Source organism: Desmodus rotundus, chromosome X, assembly GCF_022682495.2.
Source record: "Desmodus rotundus isolate HL8 chromosome X, HLdesRot8A.1, whole genome shotgun sequence".
NCBI classification, from domain to species: Eukaryota; Metazoa; Chordata; class Mammalia; order Chiroptera; family Phyllostomidae; genus Desmodus; species Desmodus rotundus.
Genome location: NC_071400.1, coordinates 7,532,599 through 7,547,365, shown reverse-complemented (window position 1 = coordinate 7,547,365; position 14,767 = coordinate 7,532,599). Strand labels below are relative to the sequence as shown.

The following is a 14,767-nucleotide window of genomic DNA, read 5'->3' as shown; positions in this document are numbered from 1 at the left end:
AGTATATATTCAGATATTAATAATAAGTCCAAATAACATCCCCTGTTCATAATACTATGATTTTATGCTGATTGGATATAATGGTAACCATGAAATCACATGATCATTGATCACATACAATTTCAGTGGCTACAGAAATAACAATGAAATTGGGAATAAACACATACATCTCCCGCTCTAGCCAAAGACTACCAAGAACATATCTGTAGTTGAACAAATTGGGTTTATCACTCATTGCTGTGAGGGAGAACACATGTCAGGGGGAACCATGGAGTATTTTGAGTGAGAGGGCATTAGAAAGAAACTATTGTAGGGTTTGGGTTTTGTTGCGTGGTTTAGGGGAGGCTCTGTGTAGGTGAAGGTTCACTCTAGATTGGATGCTGTCAAAAAGTGCGGGGCAATTCTATGATTGGGTAACTCAATAAATCTTACAGAAAGGGAAGAGGAGAAAGAGGAGAAAGTATTCATTGATAAAGAAAGAGCAGTGATTGCTTTTGTTTGTGAGAAGGGATGTTGGGTACTAGGTGGGCAGCAAAGTAACCTTATTTTGTCTGTAGTTAGACAAAATGACAGAGTGGCCTTATTTTATTTCACTGTATCATGGCATCAGGGTGACCTACTGTGAGGTCGGTATCTGTTATATGGCTTGTGTCCAATCTACCAGTCTCACAGCATGACAATAGCGTGGCAGAGCTGTGCCGGGCCAGCTTCTGGGTGTCAATTGCTTCTATGTCTCTCTGTCTCTCTCTCTTTATGCACACACACATACACTATTTTGACAAAAATTAGGTCATTGTACGCATACTGTTTTGTAAACTCTGTTTTTCAGTTAACAATGTATTTGCTAACATTTTTTCCTGTCAAAAGTAATAATTCTGTGAAGGGATTGAGAAGTACAGATTGGCATTACGAAACAGTCATGGGGATGTAAAGTACAGCATAGGGAATAGTCAATGATATTGTAATAACTCTGTATGGTGGCAAGTGGGTACTGGAACTATGAGGAGGAACAGTTTGTAAAGTATATGGTTGTCTGACCACTATGCTGTACACCTGAAACTAATACAAAATAATATTGAATGTCAACTGTAATTTTTAAAAATTTAAAAACTAAAATGGAAAAGAAAAGAATGTCCAACACTGACTATTGTAGGAATAGGAAAATTTACTACTCTAGAAAGATAGATTTTTTCTTTAAAAAAAATAATTCTGCAATGTCACATTCAATGTCTACATAGTACTCCACTGGGTAAATGCACTTAACCTTCCCTATTGGTGCACATTTAGATCGTCTCCATCATTTTGCTGTTATACAGCTGACAGAGAAAACCCTATTGGTTGAAAAGCAATTAGAGTCTGGATTCTGACATGGAATATTTCTTAGGTCTGAAAGTGATCTTCTTATGCTCTGGATATAGCATGCACTCTGTTATGGAAGCCCTAACCCCCAGTGTGGCTGTATGGAGATGGGACCTCTAAGGAAGTCATAAAGGTTAAAAGAGATCTTAATGATGGAACCCTGATCCAATAGGATAGTGTTCTTATCAGAAAAAAACAAACAAACAAACAAACCCACCAGACTATGAGCTCTCTTGCACACAACGAGGAAAGGCCACATGAGGGCATAGAAGATGACAGCCTATGGGCCAGGAAGAGAGCTCTCACCGAGAACTGAATTTGCCAGCACCTTTACCTTCGACTTCTCAGACTCTGTGGGGAAATAAGTTTCAGTTGTTCAAGCCACTCAGTCTGTAGTATTTTCTTATAGCAGCTTGAGCAGACTAATACAGTGTTCATTGAACAAATTCTATGAACCTACTTGGGATTTATTTTATATATTTATATCTAACTATTATTATGTATTTATATAAATATATGTTTTTATTTTTTATTTATACACACATACCTGGGATTCATTTTATATATATTCTAATTTATATATAGTGGTTGGCAAAAGTAAGTTTACAGTTGTGAGTACACAAAACACAGAGTTTATTCTTGTATTATTACTAATCATTGTATTATGTTCCACATGAACAACTGTAAACCAACTTTTACCCACCCCTGTATTCTAATTAATTAGTGGACTCTCTCTCCTTTCACTTCTTAAACTTTTGAGGTACAGGTATAATTAATTGCTCTTTTTCTAATTACTAATACAAACATTTAAAAGTGATGAGTTTTCCTCTCAGTATCAGTTTGGCATCAGTTTATACACTTTTAAAAATAAATTATTTATTTTGGAATAATTTTACACTTATAGAAAAACTGCTAAGATGATACACAGAGTTCCCATACACCCCTCACTAGGTTTCCCCTAATGTTAACATCTTTTATAACCACAGTACATTTGTCAAAACTAACTAATTAAGCCCTGGCTGGGTGGCTTTTTTGGTTGAAGCATTGTCCCATACACCAAAAGGTTACAGGTTCGATCCGTGGTCAAGGCACATATGAGAGGCAACCAATCAATGTTTCTCTCTCACATAGATGGTTCTCACTCTCACTCTCTCTCCTCCTCTCTCTCTAAAATCAACAAACATATCCTCAGGTGAAGATTTTTTAAAAATTAGAAATTGACATTTGTACATTACTACTAACGAAACTCCATCCTTTATTGGGATTTCACCAGTTTTTCTACTAACATCCAGGGTACTACATTGCCGTTAGTCACCATATCTTTTTAGTTTCTATTTTGTGTGTGATAGTTCCTTCATTTTTTCTTATTTCCATGATTTCAATGATTTTGAGGAGGACTGGTTAGGTATTTGGTAAAATGTTCCTTTGGCTTTTTGGATGTTTTTCTCATAGACTGGGCTTATGGGTTTGGAGAAGAATACCACCAAGGCGAAGTGCCCTTCTCATTACATGATACCAACATGGCTTATTGCTTGTGATGTTAACCTTGATCAGTTGCTTTAGGTTGTGTTTGCCTGGGTTTTCCACTCTAAAGTTACTGTTTTTCACTTTCCACACTCTATTTTTTGGAACTGAGTCGCTAAGTCTAGTCCACACTTGGAGGTCAGGAGAGGATCAAGCTCCACCTACTGGAGGAGAGAGTATCTACATACATTACTTGTAATTCTGTAAGGAAGGTTTGTCTCTTTGTCACCATTCATTCATTTCTTCAATCATTTGTTTACGTCAATAGGAACTCATGTATATTTATTGTATACTTTGAATAAAAATCCAGTGTTACATTATTTATCTTGTTACTCAAATTGTTCCAGATTTGGCCTTTGAGAACTTTTCCCGGTTGCTCTTGTGTGTCCCTTTGACATGTCCCCATCCTTTTGTTTTTTGAGCACTTCCTTGCTGCATTTTCATTTTGTTTGTTTTCCCTAACATATGCTATTATTGCCTCTAAATTTATTTTCTGAGCCTGTTAGGACAAGATTTTAAATTCCTATTCAACTGGGACTCTAATTCTACATTTATTATTTATTTCTAAGTTCACTGTACTGTGTACTATAGTATGTCAAATTTCTGTCTTTTATTTACTAAGAGCATTTTGTATTCAAATACAGAAATAATAGTTCTGAATTATTCACATGCACTTGAAAAGAAAATGTAATTGTTTGTCCTATTCATTATGTTCTTACCATTTGGCAGGCTAATCTACATTAGTTATTGTGTTATTCAGCTCCATACTTTTAAAAATCAGTTTTTTACTTGATTTGTCATATTCTGATAGCTGAGTATTGATGTCTCCAATCACATTATACAGCAGACCCTTGGAATACAGCACAAAGCATGCATCCAGAGACCATATGATTTCCATGCACAAATGCAGTAAAGATATAACTGAAAATTTCAAGCTTCTCCTTCACACCCTTCATGCAGTTAACCATGAGTGGAGGGTGCCAAAGCCAAGTTTACATCTTTCCTACAGTTCACTCACTAGATAAGTCACTTATTTTAGCAGAATTAGAAATTGTCCACATGTCATGGACTTTCTGGATTCATTCGTTTAACAATCATTTCTTTTTCTTAAAAAATTTTATTTATTTATTTTTGGAGAGAGGGGAAGGGAGGGAGACAAGGAGAGAAACATTAATGTGTGGTTGCCTCTCAAGTACCCCCTACTGGGGACCTGGCCTGCAACCCAGGGATGTGCCCTGACTAGGAATCGAACCAGCGACCCTTTGGCTCACAGGCCAGCACTCAATGTACTGAGCCACACCAGCCAGGGTTCAACAATCATTTCTTAAGCAGCCACAATGAGCCAGCCACTGGGCTAAGGGATTGGGACACAGATATGAGTGAGGCACTCATAGACCTTCTGCTCATGGGGCTTCAGTGTAGCGATAGTTGAAGCTACATGAAATATGTAAATTCCAAAGTTCTACTCTGTGTTTAGCAGAGTAAATTTGTTTTGAAGATTTTATTTACTTATTTTTAGAGAGATGGGAAGGGAGGGAGAAACAGAGGGAGAGAAACATCGATCGGTTGCCTTTTGCACAGCCCCAACTGTGGACCTGGCCCACAACCCAGGCATGTGCCCCGACTGGGAATCGAACTAGTGACCTTTCAGTTCACAGCATGATGCCCAATGCACTGAGCCATACCAGTCAGGTCTCCTCAGACTTGTTTTTTCAGTCTTTCGCTTATGTATTTTTATGATATCGTATTTAGCTTATTAGACTTTCATTGACTACCATACTTTTGATTCATATGCCCTTACATTATCTTTTTAGTACCTTTCTTCTATGAAACCCTTTCTTTCTTTCCTGGAAATACACACATATTAAGTGGCTCTCACATGCCAGGCACTGCTTTAAACATTTGGAATATTGTGACATGTAGGTTATAGTTTTTATTCTCAAGAAGCTTTTGAACAAGTAGAAGAAAATAATTATTCTGTAATATAATATGTTAAGCACAATAGCAGAGCCAGCAAAGATTTATGAAAGAATGGAGGAAGGGGTTGCTAATTCTGCTTGGTGAAGGCTTCACTTGAGAAGGTGATATTTCATGTGGGCTTAAAGATGAATAGGCTTTACCATGTAGAGAAAACAGGTTTCAAAGGCAAAAAAAAAAAAGTGAAAATGTTCAGAAAACATGAAGTAGTCCAGTGTATTACTTTAGACCATGGTAAGGAGGTAAGGAGTGATCAAAGATTAGTAGGGCCAGAGAAGGGCCTTTGCTGGCCTTTATGATGTATGCCTTTAAGAGACAGTGAACTTCCTGACTGATAGCTCTAAGTACAGCTCTTCCCTCTGTAGGGCAGCCTTCTGGACACCACTCAAGTGCTCTGCTCACTTATTGCCCCCTATGATCACCTCAGATGGACCCCTGGCTATTTGGTCCCCTAGGGTCACCATCCTGGCTGCTCTTTAGAAATACTCCTTCTTGCCTTCACATTCTATGATTACGTCCTACTGATTAGTTCCCTTGATGATCACTTCATATAAAGTCATTGTAATAACCAGAGTATGGAACAAAACCTTAGAGTATCTTAAAAATATTCAGAAGGAGAAGGAGGGTGATGGAGGACACAAGGTTGCATTGTAGGGGAGAGGGGGAGGGTGGGGAGAAAAGACATGGGGGAGTGAATTTTTGAGGAGCAAGTAGCTGATAGCAATAAGATAGCAAGGGACTTTTGCTCAAGATGGCAGCACAGGTAAATGCAGTACTCGCATCCTCCCACAACCATATCAAAATCACAACTAAGCCACAGAACAATCATCATCCAGAATCACCTCAAATCTAGCTGAACAGAAGTCCTATAACTAAGGATATAAAGAAGTCAAGTGGATACTGGTAGGAGGGGCAGAAATGCTTAAAGGGCACGTCCCACACTAACGTGTTGCAGAAAAAATCAGGAGGGATATCTCAGCTGCAGAGGCCAGCCCCTGAGGAGCAAGGAGTCCCAGCCCCACACCAGGCACCCCATTACTGGGTTCCTGTGCTAGGAAGAGAAGTCCCCATAACTTCTGGCTGTAAAAGCCGATGGGGATTGAGGCTGAGGAAGACAAAAACTTCTGGAGTCCCAGGCAGTTCCTCTTTTTATTATTTTATTATTTTTTAATTTTTTATTGTTATTCAATTACAGTTGTGTGCCTTTTCTCCCCATCCCTCCACCCCACCTCCACCCTCCCCCTTGATTTGGTCCATGTGTCCTTTATAGTAGTTCCTGTAATCCCCTCTCCTCACTGTCCCCTCCCCACTCCCCCCTGCCCATTGTTAGATTGTTCTTAACTTCAATGTCTCTGGTTATATTTTGTTTCTTTTTCTTCTATTTATTATGTTCCAGTTAAAGGTGAGATCATACGGTATTTGTCCCTCACTGTCCAGGCAGTTCCTCTTAAAGAGCCCACACACAAACTTACTCAGACTCACTCCCTCTGAGCTCCAGCACTGAAGTGTCCTGCATCAGGGCAAGAGTGGTGAGGGGGGCATCTTTCTCCCAGACAGAAGTGCTGGCAGAGGCCATTGTTGCTTTGATGAACCCACCCTCCACAGAGATGGCAAGCAGGCGCCTTGTCTGAGTCTCCATCAACCTGGCTTACACTGTTTGCCCAGCCCTGTGGTGCTTCCCTGAGACCTCTTCCCACCCAACATGCAAGCCCCCCCAAGCTGTTTCCAGTTCCTTTACCGTGTGAATGTCCTGTCTTGGCTCATGCTTCAGACTTTCCTAAATTCTCTCAAACAAGCAGCATCTGGCGTCAGTGAGCCCCGGTACCTCTCATTAAGTGGCCCCAGGCCCGGCACTAGCAGCAGCTGGCTGTGTTTCACAGGTCTTTAGAAAATTGTGTATTCAGGTCCTCTGCCCCATGTTTAAATTGAATTATTTGTTTGTTTGTTTGTTTGCTATTGAGTTGTATGAGTTTCTAGATAGCCTTTTAACTTTTGTTCCTTTCCAAGTTTTTTATTATTTTATTTTATTTTTAATATTTTATTTTCCATATTTTTAAATGGGTCTTTCGTTGATTGCCTTGTGGAAGAAGAGCCATCTGTGGGATGGGAGGAAATAGAAGAGGGTAAAGGGGGGAAATGGTGACAGAAGGAGACTTGTCTTGAGGTGGTGAACACAGAATACACTATACAGCTGATATCATAGAATTATAGCCCTGAAACCTGTATAATTTATTAACTAATGTCACCCCAATAAGTTGAATAAAAATAAAAAATAGAAGAGACATCTGTGTTTTTATTTAGTCTTTGAAAACTTTCAGAATACAGCTTTAAGAAAAAAATTTTAAACAAAGCTTAGTAAGCACTTAAAATATAGGTATAAAGTGGATTCCCCATAGTAGAACTCCCAGGAAGGTAGCAAATATCTTGGGATGATGGGGTTAGAAGACCAACATGAGGACAAAGTGACCTGTGTGCAATCCCTCTGCCAGCTGAAAAGAAACCCTGAGTAAGATGCCTTCAGTCTATCTGAAAGTCCTGCTTGTTAGCTGAGTGGTGTGGACATAATGTAAACCTTTGTATTTCGAGACAGCAGCTTACCTCACAAAAACTCGTACATGAATGTTTACAGCAGCATTATTCATAATAGCCAAAAAGTGGAAACAACCCCCAAATCCATCAATGAATGAATAAAACATGTGATGTACATATACAATGAAATATTATTCAGCCATAAAAAGAAATTGGATGAACCTGGAAAACATTGTGCTAAGAGAAAGAAGCCAGTCATAAAAGACCGCCTATTTTACGCTTGCATTTATATGACATGTCCAGAATTGGCAAATCCAAAGAGACAGAAAGTGGATTAGTTGTTGCCAGGGTCTGGGGACATGGGGGAATGGGGAATGACTGGTAATGTGCACCAGGTTTCTTTTGGGGGCGGGGTCCTGAAGAATGCTCTAAAATGAGATAGCGGTTGTGGTTACACAATGCTGTGACTATACTAAATATTACTGGATTTTACACTTTGAATGAGTTAAATTTATGGTATGCAAAGTAGATGTCAATGTTTTAAATGCATTAACACAGCAACAACAACAGCAACTAGAGTGGCAGGTACTCAAGCTGTTTGGCTATCTTCTGAGCCCTCCAGGCCCAGGGGTGTTGGGCTCAGACATGAGATGCCAGTAGGGAGACCAGCAGGGAGCATGCCTGTCTGGGTCTGAGGGGCCTCAGGATGTCTCCATCTGAGGACTGCTCCCTCTGAGTGAAGACCCTCAGGGACAGCAACTACAAGGGCTCTGTGGCAAGGAAGGAATTCCTGATGGCGTGTCCAACCACACACTAGCTTTCCTCCACCTCCCTTCTCCCCTTTTGGGTAGTAGCAAATGAGTCTCCCCTTCCAGGCACTCTCTCTTTTTGTTTTTGTTTTCATTTATTTTTTTTATGTTTTTAGAAAGAGGGGAAGGGAGGGACAGAAACATCGAGGTGAGAGAGAGAAACTTCAATTGGTTGCCTTCTGCATGTGCTCCGACTGGACACCCAGCCTGCAGCCCAGGCATGTGCCCCGACCAGGAATCCAACCAGCGACCTTTCCCTTTGAGGGATGATGCCCAAGCCACTGAGCCACCTCAGCCAGGGCTCAGGAACTCTCTCTTGGGCACACAGCCCCTTCAATCACAAGAAAAGCAGCTTTTGGGTCTCTGACAAGCCATACTTGGTCTTGTGCTGGTCAAACAGTTTCTTCAGGGCTTCCATATAGAGTGCGTGGTACTTGTCCACCACCTCCTGGCTCGGCTTGTCGATTTTGGGCACTGGCAGAGGCTCCCCAACTGCCATGGGAGATGCCAAAGGAGAAAGGGCAAACGTTAGATTCTTCTGTTTCATTAACCTCCTTCTCTTTTCTTCCATGCCCCACCCCCCGGCCTGATCTTCTCACATCCCAAATCAACTCCCAGCATATCGGGTCCCACTTGCCCTCTTCCTTTGATGGGGGAAGGGTGGGCAGGGCTGAGGTGGAAGCTGAGAAAGAACTGAGGTGGCCTTGGGCTGAAAGCAGCACTCACCCACAGTGGTGATAGGCAGCGAGTATGGCAGGAGCCCAACAGAGCCTCTACGGAAGCCTCGTCCATAGAAGATACAAAAATAGAAACCGAAGATTTGGCGGAACCTGCTCTGGAACTTAAACATCTTGCTGTCCTTATGGTACACCACCTGATTGAATACTTCAGTTTCTCCAAAAGTGAAAGTAGGGACTAGATGAGACCTGTAAGAAAGCCCCAACTTATTTCCCAAACACAGACCAGATGAGAACCACCCAGGAAGAATGTGTGTTCGTGGTCAGGACCCCATCCATTATGAAGTCCCTATGGCATAAAGAATTTCTTCTTGCACTAAACAGGGCTCCCGTATTTCGTGTCTCTTATCCTGAAAAGTTCAAAGCCAGTAAAAAGTGCTCTCTGTGGGCCAGGGGCAAGATATGGGGGTGCAGCAAAGGAAGAAGAGTTTGGGCAGGGATCCCCAGAGACCCACAGCTTCTAGGAGGTGTCAGGGGGAGAAATAGCTGACTCTGTTCCTACTAGTAGGGAGCACAGAGATGACGATAATTTTGTATGGATGTGTCTATATGATACACCTCACACCCACAGGGACTATGTGTGAGGTATTCTGTTGTTGGGTCTTGGGATTAGCACAGCAAAAAGTCGTTCCTCTCTCATAGGCCACAGGAATCCAGCCTGACAGGGTCCTAGATAGGGAATGGGGCTCCTTAGGGCTTCCTGTGAGAGTTACTAATAACAATCTCCCAGCACTCTGATGTATGTGACCTTACTGGTTCCTCACAGTGGAGACAGCAGACACGGAGGGAATGAGTCCTTTTCTCATCTTCCAGACTCAGGCAGTCAGTGAGTGGCAGGACCTGGACTGGACTCCAGGACTCCTTCCTCCGCGCTCAGCACTCTCTCCCCTACATTTGCTCTGACTGATCAAGAGACCACTAAGGCAGGGTCCTTTGAGGAAATGCTTCCCTCTTTTCTGAGTCTGCAGTAGGACAACTGTCCCTGTTTCCAATGAGCCAGCTTACTGAGCTGATGGGACAATCTGCAGCTCCAACCTTGGCCTCCTGCTCCTTACCTCCTCTCTTTACTCCTAAGTTGTAGTGGCTAACTGTGTGCCAGGCACATGGTAGGTGTTTTATGCACATAAATTCATTTAAACCCCACCATAACCCAATGAAGTAGGTACAATTAGTAGTAGCCACATGAAAGGATGAACACATGAAGTGTCAGGATGATTGAGGAACCTGTCCTAGAGTGCGTGGTAAGTCAGGGAGCCAGGATTAAATCAGACCCCCAATTCGAAATCCTTGTGCATACTGACCATACTATACTGCCTCTTGCACTTAACATTCACAGACAGATATAGATGCTGATATTGATAACGTAGGAGTCCTCTATATACTAGGGCAGCTCTAGCCAATTCCCCTGATAATGAATCTGGGTTTGTAGTTTGGCTTGCTGGGAACTGATCCAGTTAGCTCAGAAGGAGCAGATAACTTAAACCTTTTTGAAATTCTATAGTTATCTCCCCTAGTCACTAGTTGGTTCAATGAAGGCAAGAGTCACGTCTCATTTATCTTGGCATCGCCTACCAGGGCAAGCTGTTCAGAGAAGGCCACCCACCCCTGCCCTGGGAGGAACACCTACCCATGCTGGAGGGCAGTGCGCACAAACCCTTTGCGTTTCCGGAGGATGAGGGTGGTGGTATTGGGCACACTTTGCAGGGCCTCGCCCACCCCTCCCACTACAATGCCCACGAGGTTGCCAGTGCCGTGGCTCAGCAGGTAGTCAATGGCTGGCTGACTCACAGAGCAAACACCTGAAAAGAATCAAGGAGCAGAGACAGGAGTAAAATGATCAGCAGAGGAGAAAGGGCTGAGAGGGAACACCCTCTACTCTACTGCTGACTGGTTTGTTTGTGTATCCTCTGTTCCCATGGGTCTCAGGAGAAGAGGGAATGGGATGGGACAAAGGGTGTGGAGAAGAGAAGGCTGTGAGCAAACATAAGACATTTCACTTTGAGGCAGTATCTCCACTTTGCAGGAGGCACTGGGTTGAAAGTACAGCAGGAAAGTTTCCAGTGGGATAACCTGAAGGACTTTCTGCATTCCAGCTATAATACCACCCCTTTTCTTTTCCTTTATTGCCATTAATCTCCTGCCACAGAAGCACCTTTAGCCATGAGGTATTCCCTAACCAAGGGGATCTTGAAGAAGTAGGACAGAGTGGCCAAGTGGGGTGTGATGCCTGGGAAGATCTTCGAGAAGCCTGTGGCCTCAGTGCAGAAGTTGCAGAAGGCGCCATAGGTCAAGAGGCCATGTGGGTGAACCCCCATGATGTAGTTGCGCTCAGGTGACAAGTCTTTAGTCTTCACGATCTGCAGCCATAGAGATAATTGACAGAGGAGGTGGAATAAGACCACGTGGGCAAGCAAAGTTGGACATACTGCACGCATCAGGGTGCTCTCTAAGCAGAGCTTTTCCACAGATAGGCCACGGGTGGGTTTGGGGGGACTGAGGCACGGGTTTCCTAGGCCCCTGAAAAACCACATAGAATCGGGGCAGCTGAACTCCCAGGTCTCTTGCCTATGGCGGCAGGGAGCTATCAGTGCACTGCGTGGGTGGCATCATTCTCTCAGAGTGCTCTTAAGTGAAAAAGGTCAGCAAGCTCTAATCTCAAAATCAAGACAGTGTTTGTTGCCTGCTCCAAAGTGTGCTCAGAGGATCCGTGCAGCAGTACATTTCTAGAACCTCTCCCAGGTATCTTCTCCCCACCCCTGAGCCCCATTTCAGTGCCCACCTAAGTAACTTTTATTGAACTTTGAAAGCCCCGCTTGCATATCACCATGTCCATGGAGCCTTTCCTTACCCATCCTCTGAACTACTTGTAGATCTTGTACCGAACCATAAATACAGGGCCTGGTACAAATAACACCCTTTTCTGCTACAAAATCTTTCCTTACAAAATCATAAGCATGTCATTCTGTAACATAACAATATCACACTCAAGCACACCATAGGACATTTTAGGTGACATGTTCAAATTAAAAGTATATGTTATTACACCCATATTATTATCCTCCCAACCACACTCAAGCAGATGTTACTTTTGCCGGGCACTGTATACACTTGCCTATCCTCCCCATTAGATGTGAGGTCTTTGATGGCAGAGCATGGTATTCTACTCACTTCTCTGTACCCCGAACATGTGGCATAGAGTTTCTTTTCAGTCAGGGCTTACTAAACTGAACAGAACTGCATTTGCATTTCTGCCTATGTCACCTGTGAGGTCATTCCAAGAACATCCAAAGTGTCCTAGCATGAGTGCCCAAGGGCAATGCTGGATCATAAAGTATGTCTAATCCTGGCTGGTGTGGCTCAGTGGGTTGAGTAACGGCCTGCAAACCAAAGGGTCGCCTGTTCGATTCCCAGTCAGGGCACATGCCTAGGTTGCAGGCCAGGTCCCCAGTAGGGGCTGCACAAGAGACAACCACACATGGATGTTTCTCTCCCTCTCTTTCTCCCTCCCTTCCCCTCTCTCTAAAAAATAAATAAATAAATAAAATCTTTTTTTTTAAGTATGTCTAGCCTGCATTGAAACTTGTCCGGGATGCTCATTACCTTTATGGACAACCCTGGTCATTTGGCATAAATTCCTAGTACTTGGGGAACTATGAGGGACTCCAAGGAAGACACACTTACCGTGATGGGGAAATAGTCCCTGATATGGGTCCAGATATGCCAGTTCCTTACCCAGGCAGATCGCCGTCCACCTGAGACAGGAATATCAGTAAGGATAGTGTCTGTGTGGGCCAACCCCACCCCTCCCACTCACCCAGGGCTTCCCTGCCAGCATGGAGGGACCATGGCTCTGCTAGAGAGACAGAAAAGGAGGAGACTCCAGGATGGTCCTAACTGGCCCAGCTCCTGTGGCCCTGAGAAACTGGACAAGAGGCCTGTGGCACCGTGAGTACGACTCCCTAGCTACAGGTTAAAATGGATCATTCTTAGGTCTTGTTCTTTCTAGGTCCATGAATCTTACCTTGTTCTGGGGTCTTCCAGTCCAGGAAATACCAGACAAAGTAGAGCGTTGATAGCGGCCACAATGATGTAAACAGCAAGTAAATAAACAATGGGATCATGATCCAAACTGATGAGGGAGCAAGGCAGACCAAATTTGTGCTGCCATCAGGACTTGACCACTTCCAGCCCTATTAAGAGCCCTCCAAACTACCCAAGCCTCTGGTCCTGGCTTTCTGCACAGTTCAGCTCCTTCCTATGCACTGCCCATGTCTATTTGTCCTTCAAACATTTCCTCTATCATCTACCACACACCAGCCCTGTTTCTTCACTTACCTGCCTCCCTGCCCACCCACCATCCCTCTACTCCTGCACCCTGTCTGCCACCAGATTCTCCTCCTGCTCCCATTTGCGCATCACCTGGTTCCTCTTGTCTCCCTCCTATCCGTCATCCCAGAACGCTGGTGAACCACTAGTCCGCCCTCCCTTGCCCATACACTGTCTATAAATCCCCAAACCCTACCCACAGAGCATCTGTATCCCTCTACCATTCTTGTCCTCTTTCCCCTCACCATTACTTCCACTATCTCTGTATCCCCCCATGCTACCACCCACACCTCCCAAAGGGGAAAACTATGGTTCAAACACAGGCTATACTTTTCTAAGTCTGTAATACTAATCCTTCCTCTGCCTCACTCCCTGTTTCCTTATGATCATGAACCTATTATGCCTGTTCCATGGGCCTCATTTCCCATCTCCAGATAGTGAGTATGACCAAGTGGCTGAAATGAGCTAGATCTACTTACTCATCTCCATCCTGCCCCATTCTATCTCCCTGCCTGTCCTTACTGTCCCCTGGGACTCTAGCTCTTCCTTCCCCAGGGTACTCAGGGAACTTGAGACTCCTTGCCTGTCCTCTGTAGTACTATCTAAAATGATGAGAGGCCAGAGGTGAAACTTGTTATGAGCTCACAAATCACCCCAGCTCTGCCTCAGCCCCTAACTCTGGCTTCTTGCTCTGCACGCTTCAGCTGGTACTCACAAATGACAACGTAGCACAAGGGCCAGTGAAGAATTATGAGACTCTGGAAGTGCTTAGGCTGCTTGAGACAAGGCATGATGCCCAGGAGCCTGACAGAGGTGAAGATCCTCGAACAGTGTTCCAACCACAGGTGACACCAGCCTCCAGAAGCTCACTCACTGGTGCCTAGGAGGCTTTTCATCTGCTCCCTTCCCTTCTTGTTCTGTCCCACACCTCCCACGCACTTCAGGGTCAAGGACTTCAGAGCCTGAGCCATGGACCCTGCCCATTTGCCCTTTGACTCTCTCTTCTGGGATTATTGGGACATCAGGATGGAGAAGTTGACAAGGACTGCCATCTAGTCCTGGTGACCCAGAGATCCAGAGAAGGGAAACATCTCTCACAGGCCACTCCAAGACTACTGGCTTTGGACCTCAAGGAGATGGCTGGTGGGAAGGGAGCTCTGGAGGTTTGTGGGAGTGGGGAGCCCCTGGGGGATGTCTCTGTTGGCGCAGAATGTTGACCTGAGGCAGTCAGGTTTGGGGCTGTCTCCCTCTTTTAACTTGCTATTATAAAAATTTCCACACACACATAAAACTAGAAAAAGTAACACATTTTTACCTTTGTGTTCATCTTCAAGCTATTAATATTTTTCCCTACTTGTTTCATCTATTTCCCCACTCTTTTTTTTTCTGGGAGTATTTTTAAGCATTTCTAAGACATGTCATTTCATCCTTGAATGCTTCACTATGTATCAACAAAAATATGGATTTTCCTTCCATAATAACAATGCTACTATCACCCCTGACAAG

At 43.7% G+C, this 14,767-nt stretch overlaps 1 protein-coding gene across 1 annotated transcript; it reads right to left on the bottom strand.

Moving 5' to 3' along the window:
- Positions 1 to 8,535: 8,535 nt before the first annotated feature.
- On the bottom strand, positions 8,536 to 14,052 carry AWAT1 (acyl-CoA wax alcohol acyltransferase 1). The gene is made up of 7 exons (XM_024555302.1): positions 13,977 to 14,052; positions 12,957 to 13,064; positions 12,617 to 12,687; positions 11,088 to 11,292; positions 10,563 to 10,734; positions 8,925 to 9,124; positions 8,536 to 8,690 (listed from the first exon to the last, which is right to left on the bottom strand). Exons 1-7 carry the CDS (start codon positions 14,050 to 14,052, stop codon positions 8,536 to 8,538), a joined length of 987 nt encoding a protein of 328 aa, XP_024411070.1.
- Positions 14,053 to 14,767: the final 715 nt, after the last annotated feature.

Excerpts from the sequence above, each read along its gene's own strand:
- AWAT1 (XM_024555302.1), bottom strand. The coding sequence starts at position 14,052 with ATGCCTTGTCTCAAGCAGCCTAAGCACTTCCAGAGTCTCATAATTCTT. Across the intron at positions 13,065-13,976 it reads CTTGTGCTACGTTGTCATTT|TTTGGATCATGATCCCATTG; the intron begins GTGAGTACCAGC and ends CTCCCTCATCAG. Across the intron at positions 9,125-10,562 it reads CGCACTGCCCTCCAGCATGG|GTCTCATCTAGTCCCTACTT; the intron begins GTAGGTGTTCCT and ends GCTTTCTTACAG.